Here is a 17,570-nt window from a genome sequence, read left to right as displayed (position 1 = left end):
TGTACCTCAGCTCTGCGTCTTACCTTCCCCGCTGCTCCCTAGCTGCTCTGTCCCTCCTGGACGCTCCCTCCAGCCCGAGCCCTAATCTGTCCTGATTTGAACAGTATGGTGCATGCCAGCACCGCCCACGGCTTCCTTCAAACACTGACTTCCTTGGGTTGGTAGAGCCCTGACCTCTAATCCTGTCTTTCCTAAAAGAACAGCACACACCTGTGCCATTAGTGGGCTTGTTTTTCCACAAAACATGGCCCAGACTGCATTATCACACAGTGGCATGACCTTGCTGTGCCGCTTTAGATGTATATACAGTATCTCACAAAAGTGTGTACACCCCCTCACATTTTTGTAAATATTTTATTATATCTTTTCTTGTGACAACACTGAAGAAATTACACTTCTCTACAATGTAAAGTAGTGTGTGTAAATTTGCTGTCCCCTCAAAATAGCTCGATACACAGACATTAATGTCTAAACCACTGGCAACAAAAGCTAGTACACCACTAAGTGAATATCTTCAAATTTAGCCATTTTCCCTCCCCAGTGTCACGTGACTTGTTACAAGGTCTCAGGTGTGAATGGGGAGCAGATGTTAAATTTGGTGTTATTGCTCTCACTCTGGAAAATAATGTTGGCCACACAAAATATTGCCATTTTGGGCCCAATTTGGACATTTTGACTTGGGGGTGTACTCACTTTTGTTGCCAGCGGTTTAGACATTAATGGCTGTGTTGAGTTATTTTGATGAGATGGCACATTTGCCCTGTTATGCAAGCTGTACACTCACTACTTGTTGTTTCTTCAGTGTTGTCACATGAAAATATATAATAAAATATTTACTAACACGTGAGGGGTGTACTCACTCTTGTGAGATGCTGTATATGATTTTCAAGTTGGCTATGTTGCCTATGTGTTGGCTGCCTTTTTGTTATTTTTTTGTTATTGTATACACAGTGCAGAATTTTTGCATTTGAACATGTCACCATTTGTTTATGTAAATATATTTCTAAAGATGCTATTGACATTAAAGTGTCACCACATGTTGGTAACAGCCCATGCAATCTATATATTCTATTAAGTTATGTGTAAAAAAATGTAATGACACTGGGGAAAAAGTACTGAACGCTCCAACTGAAACTTATTTTAATACTTTGTACAAAATCCTTTGTTGTTAATGACCTCTTCAAGATGCCACCTGTATGGAAAATCTAGTCTTATCCGCTTTTTTTGCCCATCCTTCCACACGCAGTCTCCAAATTTTGAAAGTTCAGTGGACCTCCTTCTATTAACCCTGATCTTTAGTTCTTTCCATAAATTGTCTTTTGGATTCAAATCAGGTTATTGGCTGGGCCATTCTAGCAGCTTTAATTTCTTTCTTTGAATCCAAATGAGTTTCCTTGGATTTGTGTTTGGAATCATTGTCTTGCTGAAATGTCCACCCTTCTTTTATCTTCACCATCCAGGTGGATGGCAGTAGATTTTTATCTAGAATGTCTTGATACATTTTTCCATTCATCCTTCCTTCAACGATATAACGTTTGCCAGTACCGTATCCTGAAAAAAAGCCACACATCATGATATTCAAAGGTTCACTGTTAGTATAGTGTTTTTTGGATGATGTGCAGTGCCCTTTGACCTCCAAACATGGCATGTATTATGGCATCCAAAGAGTACAATTTTGGTCTCATCTGACTAGACTATATTCTCCCAGTATTTCACATAAATGTTGTGCAGCAAACTTTAAACGAGCTACAACATGCTTTTTCTTCCGCAATGAAGTCTTGCAAGATGAGAGTGCATACAGGCCATGGCAGTTGAGTGAATTAATTTTATTGTTTTCTTTGAAACAATTGTACCTGCTAATTCCCAGTCTTTCTGAAGCTTCTGGACAACTTTTCTGATAGTTCTTTTCACTCCTCTGTTAGAAATCCTTGTGAGGAGCACCTGGTCGTGGCCGATTTTATGGCCAGATAATGGCACCAACAGTGCTCACTGGAACATTTATACGTTTAGAAATGCTTCTGTAGCCAATGCCATCAGTATGTTTTGCAACAATAAGGCTGCAAAGGTCTTGAGAAAGCCCTTTGCTTTTACCCATCATGAGATGTTTTTTGTGTGACTCCTTGCTAAAAAGACACCTTTTTATAGGCCATCAGTTGAGACTGAACCAGCTGATATTCACCACTTCACACCCGGAAGGATTTACCGCCCTAATGACCAGGCCATATTTTGCAATACGGCACTGCGTCACTTTAACTGACAATTGCGCAGTCATATGATGCTGTACCCAAACAAAATTGATGTCGTCCCCCCCCCCCCCCCACAAATTGAGCTTTCTTCTGTTGGTATTTGATCACCTCTGCTGCTTTTTTATTTTTACATTGTAAACAAAAAAAAAATCCCAAAAAGCCTATATTGATTGATTTGCACAAAAGTTACCACGTCTACAAAATAGGGGATAGATTTGGCATTTTTATTTATTTATTTTTTTACTAGTAATGGCAGCAATCGGTTATTTTTTATTTATTTTTTTGAGAGATTGCGGCAGACAGATCGAACACCTAACGGACACTTTTGACACTTTTTTGGGGGAACCAGTGACATTACTACAGTAATCGGTGCTAAAAAATATGTACTGTTGTACTAATGATACTGGCAGGGAAGGTGTCAACATCTGGGGCAATCAAAGGGTTAGCCGTGTGTTCCCTCACACTGTATGAGGGAAGGGCTCACTGGGACAACACACAGATCCTGCATAGCAGAAAGACAGGATCTTTGAGATCTCCCCTGTAAAAGAGAGATTTGCCTTGTTTACACAGGCAGATCCCTGCTGTGTCACTGCGGAAACGATCTCGGATGGCCAGCGGACATAGTCCACCGAACCCGCTCATTGGCGCGCCCACAAATCGCTGTGTACAAGCCCGATGCACTCCTACGATTTGCACTAACAAGGGGCAGAATTGCTTCCTAATTACTGATAGATTTCAGCTAATGTCTTGGCTTTCCATGCCTTTTTGCACCTCCCTTTGTGTTTAATACTTTTTGGCAGTGTTATTTTATTTTATTACACATACCTTGAAAAAAAAATGGTGTCATGTTAAATATTTATTTTACCTGATGTATACATACATACATACATACATACAAGCACATGCGTTTTTGTCTTTCATTTCTATTTTAAACGGAATGGTTTGTTTTACAAGGTAAGGGCTCACATACTTTAATTGAGTAACTGCATCATTCAAGCACTACTGGATTCTCCGTGTGATGATCTGTGTTGATGCCAAAGACCTGCGCCTACTTGAATGCTTTCTGTGGCTTCATTCCTTTCTTCCTATAGCTGTTCTGTACTCATGCAGGACACAGCCATTCGGAGAAGTACATAGCCAGCCATCAGGAAGGGCCTGGGTGGGGTTTCTATCAAGAGGGTAAATGTGAGTTCTAAAGGGCAATTTCTCAAAAAATGAAGCTGTCCTTTAGGGGCAAGTATTATTTACTGCCATCTCTAACCCGTTAATATTCAGCTATTATTTTTATTTATGACTGGGTTTAGTTAAAAAATATAATGGCATTAATGTTAAGTGTGTTTTTTGAAGTACTGGTGAGAATCAATGTCACTTTCAAGATGAACACGAGAATTTATAATCTTATGTTATGATGCATCACTAATGTGTGTAAAATGCTTTGATACTTCCTGTGAATCAAGTATTTTCCAGCTGATCTAAGCCATCACTTTCACATAAACACTAAACTTCAAAAATATGATTGTAACTTATTTGCTCTTAACCAGAATGTTCATATCGCAGAACGCTTTCGCATTTCTGAAAATTGGATTTTCCTAAAAAAAAAAAAAAAATTATTTTTTCTAGACACTGGTAGGAGGAGGTGGAACTATTCTGACCACGATGCCAGTTATGATGGGACATGAAAAGATGCCTATCAAGCAAGTGCCTGGTATTCTCAAACAGCCAGAGGTGCCAAAGGAGGGTGAAAGGCGGACAACGCACAATATCATTGAGAAGAGGTATCGTTCCTCAATCAATGATAAAATCCTAGAACTCAAAGACTTGGTTATGGGAACAGATGCCAAGGTAAGGGACAAGCAGTTGCCTCTCTGTCTTTCTCTGTCTTTCTCTGTCTTTCTCTGTCTTTCTCTGTCTTTGTCTGTCTGTCTGTCTTGCGCGCGCTCTGTCTGTCTTGCGCGCGCTCTGTCTCTGTCTTGCGCGCACTCTGTCTCTGTCTTGCGCGCGCTCTGTCTTGCGCGCGCTCTGTCTCGCGCGCGCTCTGTCTCTGTCTCGCGCGCGCTCTGTCTCTGTCTCGCGCGCGCTCTGTCTCTGTCTCGCGCGCGCTCTGTCTCTGTCTCGCGCGCGCTCTGTCTCGCGCGCGCTCTGTCTCTGTCTCGCGCGCGCTCTGTCTCTGTCTCGCGCGCGCTCTTTCTCTGTCGCGCTCTTTCTCTGTCGCGCTCTTTCTCTGTCGCGCTCTTTCTCTGTCGCGCTCTTTCTCTGTCGCGCTCTTTCTCTGTCTCGCGCGCGCTCTTTCTCTGTCTCGCGCGCGCTCTTTCTCTGTCTCGCGCGCGCGCTTTTTCTCTGTCGCGCGCGCTTTTTCTCTGTCTCGCGCGCGCTCTTTCTCTGTCTCGCGCGCGCTCTTTCTCTGTCTCGCGCGCGCTCTTTCTCTGTCTCGCGCGCGCTCTTTCTCTGTCTCGCGCGCGCTCTTTCTCTGTCTCGCGCGCGCTCTTTCTCTGTCTCGCGCGCGCTCTGTCTACCTAGAACTGTGTTTGTGTTTTCAGATGCATAAATCGGGGGTTTTGAAAAAAGCAATTGATTACATAAAGTACCTTCAGCAATCAAACCAGAAACTTCGTCAGGAAAACATGGCACTTAAGCTGGCTAATCAAAAGAACAGTAAGTAAAATGTGCCTGAAATTACAATGGCTGTAGTGACAGATTTGAAGCTGTCTGTTTTTTTCTAGTGACAGTAAAGACTAGGTTGGGCCACAGGAAGTAGAATAAACACGGGTTCATTTACTAAAGGGAAATATAGTGTCTCTATAGCTTTGTAAATTAGGTAAAACTTCACTTTACAAAGAGAACCCGATCGCATTCAAGGAAAATAAACAGTATTTCTCTTCCATTCATGGACGGACACAGCAGCATTGGGTTATATATCCTTCCCTTCAGGAGAGACTAGGCAGAAAAAAAACAGCACTTCAAGTGTTAAAACACTTCTCTCAGTACAGCACCTCCCAGGGGGCGGGTCCCCCGGGTACATCCCACTCTCTTGCATCATGCAGCCCCAGTTTTATTCTGCCTAGCGTTGGGAGAAGACATGGCCCTTCTGGAGCCCATGTGCTCTGTAGACTTTTTGCGTTTTTTTTTTTTAATTATTATTTATTTATTTTTTATTTATTTTTTTTATTTGAATTTTTCCTGCATTTTTGGATCCTGGGATCTACAATCAACTGCCGACTGGGTGACGGGCTGGATCTTGATCCTTGTAGTCCCCCCATGTTCGGCCATCGAGCGTGTGCCGGCCTTTTGCTAGGCTGTCCACGACATGCCCCATTGCTCCAGGGTGGCCAGTGAGCTATATGCTACAGGGCGCACATATGACCGGTCTCTATGGCTGAGTCACAGTGTGCCGGGCCGACAGCCATGCCGCAAGCAGACGTTGGTTCTGTCTGGGATGCCTCCAGCCGGTGGTCGCAGGACGGGGGAGTAGTATCCCCTTGCCTTGACAGGGTGGTGCGGCTGTGACGATTTTTATTACATTTATGGTGCTGTATGTGCTGGACTGCTGTGTGTTACTGGGCTTTTAAAACATGTATATGGCCACCATTTTACCGGGGTCGCGGTTCTATGTATCGGCGGCCATTTTCTTGTAGCCCACATTTTCTGCATGTCGGCGGCCATCTTGGAAAAGTTTTTGGCCTCTAGTGCCTGAAATAACGGCGCAAAAGCCAGCGGAATACTTACTTCCTGAGGGACGGCACAGCACGGACAGCGCTCTCAGCTCTTCAGCAGCACTGCACTCTGTTCGGGGTGGTGAGTCTCCTGGGGGGTCCCCTGCTCTCTGTTGCGGCCGGGAGGGTGGCCTGTGGGTCCTGCTTTGCAGTACTAGGGCGGCATACATAGGTGGGTCAGCATGGAGTCTGAACCGGAGGCTTCTACCCCAACCATGCCAGAGTTAACCCTTAGTGCCCCTGTTCCTGCGACCTCAGTGGATGCTATGGCCGCAGTCCTTGAGGCTTTTGTTGCCAGGATTGAGGCGGCAAGTGGCCAGAAGGGGGGCAAAAAGCGCCCCCTCCCTGCGCCTGCTTCTGGGGATGTCTCTCACACGGAATCAGGCCCTGCTATTGCATCTGGCCCTGGTTCCGTTATGTCAGATGATGCAGGCTTAGCCCACACGCTAAGCGCATGATAAGGAATTTGTTGGAGCTCTTATCACTGCGGTGCGGGATACTCAAACTTGAGGATTTTGGCGGAGGCATCGGACATGCTGGTCCCTTTTGGGTTCCGCAAGCCACCCCGCACCGCAAAAGTGTTTCCTTTGGACAAATTGTTGTACAAGGAATGGGATCGGCCGCAGAAAGTTTTTGCTGTTCCGAAATACTTTGCGGTCCGTTATCCTTTTGAGGAGGACTTTTTAAAAAGTGGGTCTCTCCTCCGTCAGTGGACCCCTCTGTGTCCAGGCTAAACAAGGCTACCACGTTGCCTGTGGAAGGGGCTCCCGCTTTTAAGGATCCCACAGATAGGAGAGTTGAGGCTGTGGCCTGCTTCATGTTCACAGTAGTGGGGTCGGCGGTGAGACCGGTTTTGGCCGGGGCTCTGGTGTCGCAGACACTTACTGAACGGGCAAAGTCCTTGTTGCAGGAGCTGGAGGCGCAGAATGCTTCTGAGCTCTGTGGACCTGGCCGAACAGTTGGTACAGGGCCTAAAGTTTGTCTGTGAGTCGGCACTGGATACGCTCCCCTTGCTCTCCAGGGCCTCCGCGGTGGTACTACGCCGCCTCGTGTGGCTGAAGTGTTGGTCTGCGGACCAGTCTTCTAAAAAGGCTTTGGTGGACTTACCCTTTAAGGGTGAGCGGCTTTTTGGGGCGTCCCTGGATGACATCATAAAGGATGCCACAGGCGGTAAGAGCACCCTGCTCCTACAATCTGGGAAGGGAAAGGAGCCTCGCCGTAAGCAAGGACCCTCTTTTACTGCCCCCAAGCGTTTTTTTTGTGTGCCAAGTGGGGCAGGAAAACGTTTTCAGGGAGCTAAAGCGCCCGCTGAAGGGCAAAAGCGCCCCTGGTCCCGCAAGCCCAACAAGCCTGCAGACAAGCCTGCTTCTGCATGAAAGTCTGCCCCCGACCCGCATCTGTGGAGAGCCGGCTTCGCGGCTCGGTGGAGGTCTCTTCTGTCCGACCGTTGGGTTTGCAAAGTAGTTTCCTCGGGGTACAAGATAGTTTCTCTCTTGCCCACCAAACAGATTTTTTCCCTCCAACCTCTGGCTTCCTCCAGGTCGCCGGAATGGTCTGTCAGGAGCTGTCCAGGATTTGCTGGTCAGGGGGAAATTGTGCCGGTTCCCTCAACGGAACGGTTTCAGGGGTTTTACTCCAATCTGTCTGTACTCCCCAAGAAGGATGGGGTCCGTCCAATCCTGGTCCTCAATTGTTTTGTCAAAGTGCAAAAATTCAGGATGGAGTCGATTCGCTCAGTAGTAGCAGCGCTCCATTAGGGGGATTTCCTAGCATCCTTGGATATCAAGGACGCGTACCTGCATATCCCCATATGCGCAAAACACCAGAGATTTCTGCGTTTTGCGATCGGATAGGACCACTTTTAATTTGTGGCCCTTCCGTTCGGCCTGGCCTCGGCTCCAAGTGTTTTCACCAAGGTTCTCGCTCCGATTCTGGCCCTGCTGATGCAGCGCGGGATCGCTATCGTAGGATACCTGGACGACCTTCTTCTGAGAGCTTCTTCAAGCTCAGAATTAGAAGAGGACGTGTCTATCACCTGTCAAACCCTCCGAGAATTCGGTTGGCTATTGAATACCCAGAAGTCAGTACTGGCACCGTCTCAGCGGCTGGAATACCTGGGGTTAGTCCTGGACTCCTCAGAGGCAAGAGTTTTCCTCCCAACGGAAAAACTACAGACCTTGCAGTCTGCGGTGCAGCGGCTGATGACCCAGAAATGGGCGTCGCTTAGTTTATGCATGAGAGTGCTGGGTCTGATGGTGGCCTCTTTCGAAGCAGTGCCGTATGCCCAATTTCACACTCGAGCATTGCAAAAAGAGATTCTGTCACGTTGGGACAAGCTCCCTTCGTCTCTGGATTACCAGATTCGGGTGAGTCGCCTAGTCAGGTCCTCCCTAGTATGGTGGCTGACATCTCCGGCACTTCGAGCCGGAAAATCATTTCTGCCGTGCCAATAGACCGTGATCGCGACGGATGCCAGCCTCTCCGGATGGGGGGTGTCTGGGGTGTCCAGTCAGCCCAGGGGCGCTGGACTCAGGAGTCCCGCCTACTAATCAATGTACTGGAGCTCCGATCAAGTTGTGTCTCTCCAAGTGGTCTCTGGGTCTGCAGGACCGACTGGTCAGGATCCAGTCCGACAACGCCACGGCCGTGGCGTACGTCAATCATCAGGGGAGCACGCTAGACCAAGGAGAATGGTCGCTACACCCGGAGGTGTTTCAGAGTCTGTGCCAAAGATGGGGCATTCCAGACATGGACCTTCTGGTGTCCCGTCTCAATCGGAAGGTGTCACGGTTCGTGGCCAGGTCAAGGGATCCGTGGGCGGACGCGTCAGACGCGTTGGTGGCACCATGGGGTCACTATTGACTTATCTGCGCCTTTCCTCCTCTGAAGCTTCTTCCTCGCCTGCTGCGCAGAGTGGAAGCCGAGGGGATACCAACAATCCTGATCGCTCCGGATTGGCCACGCTGTCCCTGGTACACGGACCTGGTGCGTCTGGTGGCAGACGTCCCTTGGCATCTACCCCTGAGAGAAGATCTTCTGTCGCCGGGTCCGATCTTGCTTTTACAGTCGCTGGCTTTAACGGCGTGGCTGTTGAGAGCCAGGTGCTGAAGGATCGAGGCCTGTCTGGCTTGGTGGTTTCTACCATGTTACGAGCACGGAAGTCTACTTCACGAAAGATTTACCATCGTACGTGGAAGGCCTACATCGCCATGTGTGAAGAGATGAAATAGCACCCCGTACATACGTGATGTCCCGGATTCTGCTGTTCTTACAGCGTGGAGTGGATCAGGCTCTCGCCTTAAGTATGGTTAAGAGTCAGATTTCGGCTCTAGCTGTCTACTTTTAGCGACCCCTGGCCGCGCACTCCCTGGTGCGTACGTTTGTGCAGGGGGTTCGGCATGAGGCCCCTCCTGTGCGCCCTCCACTGCCTCCATGGGACTTGAATTTAGTCCTTTCGGTGCTTCAAGAAGCTCCGTTTGAGGACATTCGGAAGATTCATTTGTTGACTCTGTCCCAGAAGGTGGTTTTTCTGGTGGCAATTACCTCGGTCAGCCGAGTATCTGAACTGACGGCCTTGTCCTGCAAGGCTCCTTACTTGGTCATCCATAAGGATAAGGTGGTGCTGCAGCCGCAGCCGCCGTTCCTCCCAAAGGTTGTTTTGGCTTTTCACATTAATGAGGACATTGTTTTGCCATCCTTATGTCCTCGGCCGAAAAACTCGAAGGAGGCCACTTCACATTCCTTGGACGTGGTTCGGGCCCTACGGGTGTACTTGTCTGCTACGGCTCCGTTTCGGAAGTCGGACTCGCTGTTCGTGTCGGTGACCGGTCCTAAGAAGGGTCTGGCGGTCTCGTCGGCCATCATTTCTAGGTGGATCAGACAGGTCGTGCTCCAGGCCTATGCCCTAAAGGGGCGGGCGCCTCCCTTTCAGGTCACGGCGCATTCGATCAGGGCGATTGGTGCCTCTTGGGCTTTCCGCCATCAGGCGTCCGTTTTACAGGTGTGTAAGGCAGTGACCTGGTTGTCAATCCACACCTTCTCAAAGTTTTACAAGGTGGATGTGAGTGCATCTTCGGATGCCTCCTTTTGGCCGCAAGGTTTTGCAGGCGGCAGTTTAAGGTTGAAGTTCCTCCGTTGAGGACCTCTGGTTTGTTTGGGGTGAAGCTTGGTTTGCTGTGTTTTTTTTTTTTCACCCCTCAATTTTTTGACACTGCTTGGGGACGTCCCTAAGGTCAATGCTGCTGTGTCCGTCCATGAACGGAAGAGAAAATAGGATTTTTGTACTCGCCGTAAAATCCATTTCTCTGAGTTCATGGACGGACACCGCACCCACCCCTCCTTTTTGTTTGTACTGCTTGTTTACGAACTGAGGCTGCATGATGCAAGAAAGTGGGATGTACCCAGGGGACCGGCCCCCTGGGAGGTGCCGTACTGAGAGATGTGTTTTAACACTTGAAGTGCTGTTTTTTTCTGCCTAGTCTCTCCTGAAGGGAAGGATATATAACCCTAAGGTCAATGCTGCTGTGTCCGTCCATGAACTCAGAGAAATGGATTTTACGGCGAGTACAAAAATCCTATTTTTTGCTTGCATGTGATTTTGGAAGTCGGCAGAGCTTTCCCTCATTTACTATATTCTGGGGCTTGCTGAGTGCAGCTACGCTTGCAAAGTGCACAGTCTATTTTCCTTTGGTAAATCAACCCCCAGAGTGATTAAATTGTATAAACCTTTAAGTGACCAAGAAAATGCCTAATATAATCCATATGAGGATGCCACGCTCATGTTCAAGATGCCAAAAGTTTCCTTTTTCAAAACACCTTCTTGAACATGTGCGGATTGTTCTTGCTCGTTTTTACAAATGTATTTCATGGATTCATTTTATGTTTTTTTTTCAGAATATTTGAAAGGGATTGATTTGAGCAGTTTGGTTGACACCAGCATGGAAATGAAGATGGACGAATTCAACCAAAATATTTTAATGATGTCTCCGCCAGCTTCTGACTCTGGCTCTCCTGCTGTCTTCTCCCCTTACTCTGTGGATTCAGAACCTGGAAGCCCTCTCCTTGATGATGAAAAGGTGGGCTTTCTATTCAGTGGCAAGCAGTAGCATTTCTATTAAAGACACATTTAATACATCACACACAAAAATAATTTTCAATGTAGTTTTATAGTTGATTTCTAATAACTGCTTATTTATTTTATGTTTCAGATAGTCCCATTCATAACATGAACATGTATAGATTTCTGAAACCTGTGCAGTTTACATTTACCACTCTTGTATTTTCTGGTATTTGTCGATGTAGAGACCTAATAGTTTAGTTCTTTAAACAATAGAAATGAATGACCTTTTTTTTTTTAAACCAAGCTTTCTATAAACTTTATCGGTTTGGTTAATGGTTGGTCACTTTGGTTGACTTTGACATAATAGCAGAAGGCACTTTGTGACATACTCAGAGGATACCACACTTATACCACACTTATTCCAAGTCTGATTGTCTTAAAGCGGTTGTAAATCGCTGGACGTTTTTTTTTCCTTGCCCTGCAAGGTAAAGGCATAATGTACTAGTATACATCACATGCTAGCACATTATGCTAAACTTCCCTAAAACAAAATTGAAGAGAAGAAGCTGGGACAGCCGCACTCCAAAAACGTTCCTTTTTATTAAAACTGGTCACAGAACATCACACGCCACAGCAAACAATCAGGAAAAGGCTAACGCGTTTCGCACTGTGCTTCAGTGCTTATTCATGAGCTATGAATAAGCACTGAAGCACAGTGCGAAACGCGTTAGCCTTTTCCTGATAGTTTGCTGTGGCGTGTGATGTTCTGTGACCAGTTTTAATAAAAAAGAACGTTTTTGGAGTGCGGCTGTCCCAGCTTCTTCTCTTCAATTTTGCATCAATTGCATTGCCGGCACCCACGGTTTGGATCCAATGAGTAAAAGTTCCTTGGTTCATCTGAGCGGTTACTTTTCTTCTCTTCCCTAAAACAAAGCTCTTCCAGCCAAGATGTCAACGCTGCAGACGCTCCCATGTTCAGTCCTCTTTCTTCTGGGTGATGTCACTCCCACGCCAGAGCCACCGTTCATGGCACAGGGCTCTGAAGGAACGTCACGGGCAGACGTTCCTTCAGAGCGCATGTGCCAGTGATATCACTGGCTGCATGTGCAGTAAATATCTCTTAAACGGAGCGCATATAGGAGATATTTACACTACCTATAGGTAAGCCTTCTTATAGGCTTACCTATAGGTAAAAGCAAGAGATGGAAGTTTACTTCCACTTTAACCTCATTTAAAGAAGGTAAACAAAACTGAGCTCCGCACAGGATGTCACACTATTTAGTTTAATGGATCAGTGTTACTTTTAGTTTTATATTTCAGAAGTTGTTTTACCAAATTGATTTGGTTTATATTGAAGGTTAAAGATGAACCAGACTCTCCCACAGGATTGGGCATGATGGACCGCTCAAGGATGTTACTATGTGCTATGACATTCCTTTGCTTGACTTTTAATCCCCTCACATCATTGCTGCACTCGGACACTGCTGAGCACGCTGATAGAACCATGCAGCATGGAACAGGTAGAACCATGCTAGGTATTGAAGTATCAGGTAAGCATAATTTCTCTTATATATTATTATATTAATAAAGATGTTTTCATGCACTACTTCGGTCTCACTTTGATGCAATTTAAGGGCTATAGACTTCAAAGTTAGTATCTCCTCCCCCTCGGTGGCCAATAGGATCGCTTCTCCTAGCCAGTCGGGTCTCAGGAGCAGGGAGTAGAATCAGGAAGACAAAGCGAATGTTAATTTGCTATTGTCACACAACTGGATGGGCTTGGGGCGCAGTGCTCTGAGCCCAGCCTTTTTTTTAAGCCAATTATAGCCTTCGGCTCTAACCACACGCTTCTAAGGAGAAAAAAAAAGCTCCCATTTGAATTCATGCGTCCAGCGCCCTCATAAATTATTTTTTACGATTGGCCAATAGACCCAAGCACTGTCATACGGGAGTAGGTCCCATTCTCTCCTAGACTTGAAAGCAGCAAGCATGTTGTGCTGGCTAAGCTAGAGGCAGGAATGGCTGAGATCACTGTAGAGGTATGAATCAGTGAGTCCGGTAATATAAATAAGCCAAGTAATAATGTTTGTTTAACATGCATGCAATGATGCACTGCAACATACTGGACATACACCGATCAGCCATAACTTTATGGCCACTGACAGGTTAAGTGAAAAACGCTTATTTTCCCCTTACAATGGTATCTAAAATTCAGTGGAATATATTAGGCAGCAAGCCAAGGAAGGAGGAGACGCAGAGGCCCGCCACCCCGTTAGAGCCCGCGACCTAGATGGGGTAAGTACATAAGACCCGACCGCCGCAAGGTCTCTAGCACCACCAGCCGCCATTTTCATTAACACTTCTGTTTTAGTAAGCATCCTTAATTTACAAAAAAAAATCACACCTTTTATATAATTCAGCTTTGATTTTTATTTTTTTTCATATGGAATGGACATGAGTTGATGCATTGGGTTTTTGGTTTTATTCTTGACAGTGGGGTTTATAAGGAGAGGACTAGGCAGACATGTTAAAAACCTGTAACACAGCAAAGCTGAACAGTACCGGTCCCTCTGGCTATAACCCCTCACTGCATATAGCAGGTTTTTTTTCTGCCTAGCATAGGAGAAGGACCTGGCTCCCTATTGGACCATTGGTCCTGGAGATTTTTTTTTTCTACTTTTTTGATCCTGAGATCTACTTTTTTGATCCTGAGATCTACTATCAACTGCCGGCTGGGTGACAGGCTGGATAATATAGATCCTTGTAGTCTCCCCAGTCTGGCCATTGAGCGTGAGCAAACCTTTAGCTACACGCTGGGTCGGCCACGACATACCCCATTGCTCCAGGGGTGGCCAGTGAGCTATGCTCCAGGGCAGACATATGACCGTGCTACTGCGGTCCGAGTCACAGTTGGCCGTGGCCGACAGCCACTCCATACTGCTCGGTGATGGGTCTGTCAGGAATGCGTCCAGCCGGTTAAGTAGGGTTCCCCCTGTTTCAGCAGGATGGAACAGCTGTGCATTCCTGGGGTGGTCGATTAGGGGGTCCCTCATTCTCCCTTTCTTCTTCTCTCCCTGTCCCTTCCTCCCTCCCCATGCATCTGGGCTTGGCCTGCTGTGTTCCTCACAGGGGTCCTCCTGGGGGGGCTCTGGGTCCTAGCTGGGGGCTGCACGGTGTGTGTCCTGGGTCTGCTCTTAGTGTGGGTGGTCTGCCATGTGGGGGGCCTCTGCTCGAGGGGCCCAACATGTTTGCGGCCTTTTCTTTTACCTTAGAAACGTTTGGACATCTTGTAGCCTCGCTGGTTCTTTTTTTTTTTTCTTTTTTCCTTTACTTCAGGTTCCACCTCGTAGAGTTTCTTTAGAGCGCTCAGCTTTTAATTTTTGCCAGCCCACATAGCGTCTCTATTTGGTTTTACATCATTAGTAAAGGTGTACTTTACTTTATTTTTTTTTTATTTATTTATTTTTACTCTCCTTTTAAATTTATACAAGGATACATATTTAATGTAGCCTCGCTGATTCTAATGCTAATGCAGCTGGCGTCCATTTTCTTGTAGCTCACTCGCTTTTTTCCTGAGGCTGCCGCGACCATCCTTTTGTAGCTCTAGCTTGGTTTAGCGCTGGAAATGTCTTTCTGAACGGCGCGAACAGCACAGAACAACTCAGAAACAGTCTGTGCAGGAGAGAGAGCGGACCACAGTGCTAAGCAGTATCTGGGTCAGGGCGGTGAGTCTTCTGGGGAGCCCCTCGGTCTGTAGCAGTTAGGAGGGGGGGGCCTTTTGTGTACCTTGCCTTTAGTCCCTAAGTGGCTGTCAGGTGAGTGTGGGTTAGCATGGCTTCAGAGGTTGGCGCTTCTTCCCCAGACATTGCTGTGATGTCAACTGGTGCCCCTGCAGCTACGGTACCTGTGGACGCTTTGTCGGCGGTCCTGGAATCCTTTGTTGCCAAGGTGGAAGCGGTGTGTGTGGGTGCAAGGGGGGTAAAACGCCCCCTCCTCCCACCATCTTCCGGGGAAAGCTCAGATTCAGACCTGGGCCTGGCTGTTACACAGGGTCCCTGTTCTGACGTGTCAGAGGATGCGGACCAAGGCCATTCAGACAGTGAGGAAGACTCTGTGTCCGGGGTCAGTGCATGAAAAAGATGCTTGTTGGAGCACTTATCACCCTCAAACTGGAGGATATGGCGGGGGCATCTACTGAGGTCAGGACCAGATTAAGAACATCATGAGCCTGGTGCTGAGGATTTTGGCGGGCCTTTTATAAGTAATAAATAAGTAAATATGCAAAAATAAATGTTATAACAAATTAAATTAAAGAGAGAGAGAGGGAGGATAGTTACATAGTTACATAGTTAGTCAGGTTGAAAAAAGACACAAGTCCATCCAGCAGAGCATGATCCAATTTGCTACAGCAGGGGAAAAAATTCCTTCCTGATCCGCCGAGAGGCAATCGGATTTACCCTGGATCAACTTTACCTACAAATCTTAGTACTCAGTTATATTCTGTACATTTAGGAAAGAATCCAGGCCTTTCTTAAAGCAATCTACTGAGCTGGCCAGAACCACCTCTGGAGGATGAGTAGGGAAGAGAGAGAGAGAGAGAGAGAGAGAGAGAGAGAGAGGATGAGAGAGGGGTAAGGGAAGGGAGGATGAGAGAGAGAGGATGTGCATGAGCATGCATGGGAATAACATCAACGTAGCCCAGCGCAAGTGACCGAAGGCACAGAGCCCAGAAGTAAGACCGGGTGAAGATGGAAGCGCCCGTAACCCACCAGACAGATCACAGATCGCACCACTGGAGGGCTCAGTCTGACAATTTAAGTGTACCCTAATGTGCTAATATTGCACACTATGGCATAACCTACTTCAGGGCCTCTAAAAAGTAGTAATGTTAGTAAAGTTTACTACCGCTTTATTATCACAGGATCCCAGGAGCCTCTCATGGGGTCCCCTACTGACCCGGTGCCTAAGTGCATAGATGCCAACATTTCAAAAATATTTTTAAGGGACACTTTTTTACAAGTGCTATATTTAGAGTAGCTGAGATCCCCTATGTTCCTCTATACATCACAGTAGTAATCACAAAATTAAATAAGTACTAATGGGAAAAACAAATATGAGGACTGAGATTTTCTTTAGTTGAACTAACAAAAGTGTGCCCATTCTAAAGCTGGTAATATTAAGGATATTCAGTAGAATTTGAAAGAACTGTTTTTGTGGGTAAGAGGCCTAGGAGAGGAGTATGGACGGTATAAAACTGGGAAGCGTGTGCAGGTGATGGAGAGGAATGTGGAGGGTCTAACAGTGGGCACTATGTACAGGAGAGGAGTGTGGAGGGTATGACAGTGGGCAGTATGCACAGCAGAGAAGTGTGGAGAGTATGACAGAGGGTGGTATGTACAGGAGAGGAGTGTGGAGGGTATGAAAGTGCGCAGTTTGTACAGGAGAGGAGTGTGGAGAGTATGACCGTGGGCAGTATGTACAGGAGAGGAGTGTGGAGGGTATGATGGGGGGGGGGGGGCGTTATGTACAGGAGAGGAATATGGAGAGAAATATATTTGGCAGTATGTAGAGTGTGAAGGGTAAGGTTGGGTTACAGTATGTTCAGGAGGAGTGTGGAGGGTATCACAGTGGGCGGTATGTACAGGAGAGGAGTGTGGAGGGTATGATGGGGGCAGTATCTACAGGAGAGGAGTGTGGAGGGTATGATAGTGGGCAGTGTGCACAGGAGACTAGTGTGGAGGGTATGACAGCCAGGACTATGAACAATAGAGGAGTTTATGAATGTGGACAGTGTGTACGGGAGAGGAGTGTGGAGGGTATGACAATGAGCAGCATGTACAGGAGAGGAGTGTAGACAGTATGATACTGAGCAGTATGTACATTAAATGAGTGTGGAGGGTAAGACAGTGAGCGGTATGTACAGGAGAGGAGTGTGGAGGGTATGACAATAGGCAGTATGTACAGGAGAGGAATGTGGAGGGTATGAAAGCGAGCAGTATGTACATGAGATGAGTGTGGAGGGTATGACAGTGGGCAGTATGTACAGGAGAGACGTGTGGAGGGTATGACAGTGGGCCCTATGTATAGAAGAGAAGTTTGGACGGTATGACAGTGAACAGTATGTACAGAAGAGGAGTGTGGAGGGTATGATGGTGGGCACTATATATAGGAGAGGAGTGTGGAGGGTATGACAGTGAGCAGTATGCACAGGAGAGGAGTGTGGAGAGTATGTACAGGTGAGAAGGATGAAGGAATCTGGGAAGGAAAAATTTAAAGGTTTGTGGAAGGATGTTTAGGAAATGCGTAGTGGTTAAGCGGTACATACATGGATTGAAATTATGCTAATTAAGCAGAGACCAGCCATAGTCGATCTATGTATGGGCTTGCTGGTTTTACACAAGTCAATCTATTATCTGACTTGAGTACAACCAGCCTGTCAGGTTTTTCCCAAAACAATCAGTGCTGCCAGCTACAGTTAGCAACACTGATCATTGTATTCACAGGCAGAACACAAAATCACTGCAGAAGTGATTCAACCATCCACAGGTCAACAGG

General features: G+C 46.8%; 1 protein-coding gene across 4 annotated transcripts in view; it reads left to right on the top strand.

Moving 5' to 3' along the window:
• The window catches only part of SREBF2 (sterol regulatory element binding transcription factor 2), a 156,872-nt gene that overhangs the window by 64,614 nt on the left and 74,688 nt on the right, over window positions 1-17,570 (top strand). For all 4 annotated transcript variants that reach the window (XM_040359628.1, XM_040359631.1, XM_040359629.1 and 1 more), the window contains 4 exons: window positions 3,867-4,088; window positions 4,784-4,898; window positions 10,850-11,031; window positions 12,373-12,565. In XM_040359628.1, coding sequence (XP_040215562.1) covers window positions 3,867-4,088; window positions 4,784-4,898; window positions 10,850-11,031; window positions 12,373-12,565 — 712 coding nt within the window. The remainder of the gene's footprint in view (window positions 1-3,866; window positions 4,089-4,783; window positions 4,899-10,849; window positions 11,032-12,372; window positions 12,566-17,570) is intronic.

Source organism: Rana temporaria, chromosome 7, assembly GCF_905171775.1.
Source record: "Rana temporaria chromosome 7, aRanTem1.1, whole genome shotgun sequence".
In the NCBI taxonomy this organism is placed as follows: Eukaryota; Metazoa; Chordata; class Amphibia; order Anura; family Ranidae; genus Rana; species Rana temporaria.
Note: the sequence above shows the minus strand (reverse complement) of the source record. Positions and strands in the feature narration are given on the sequence as shown.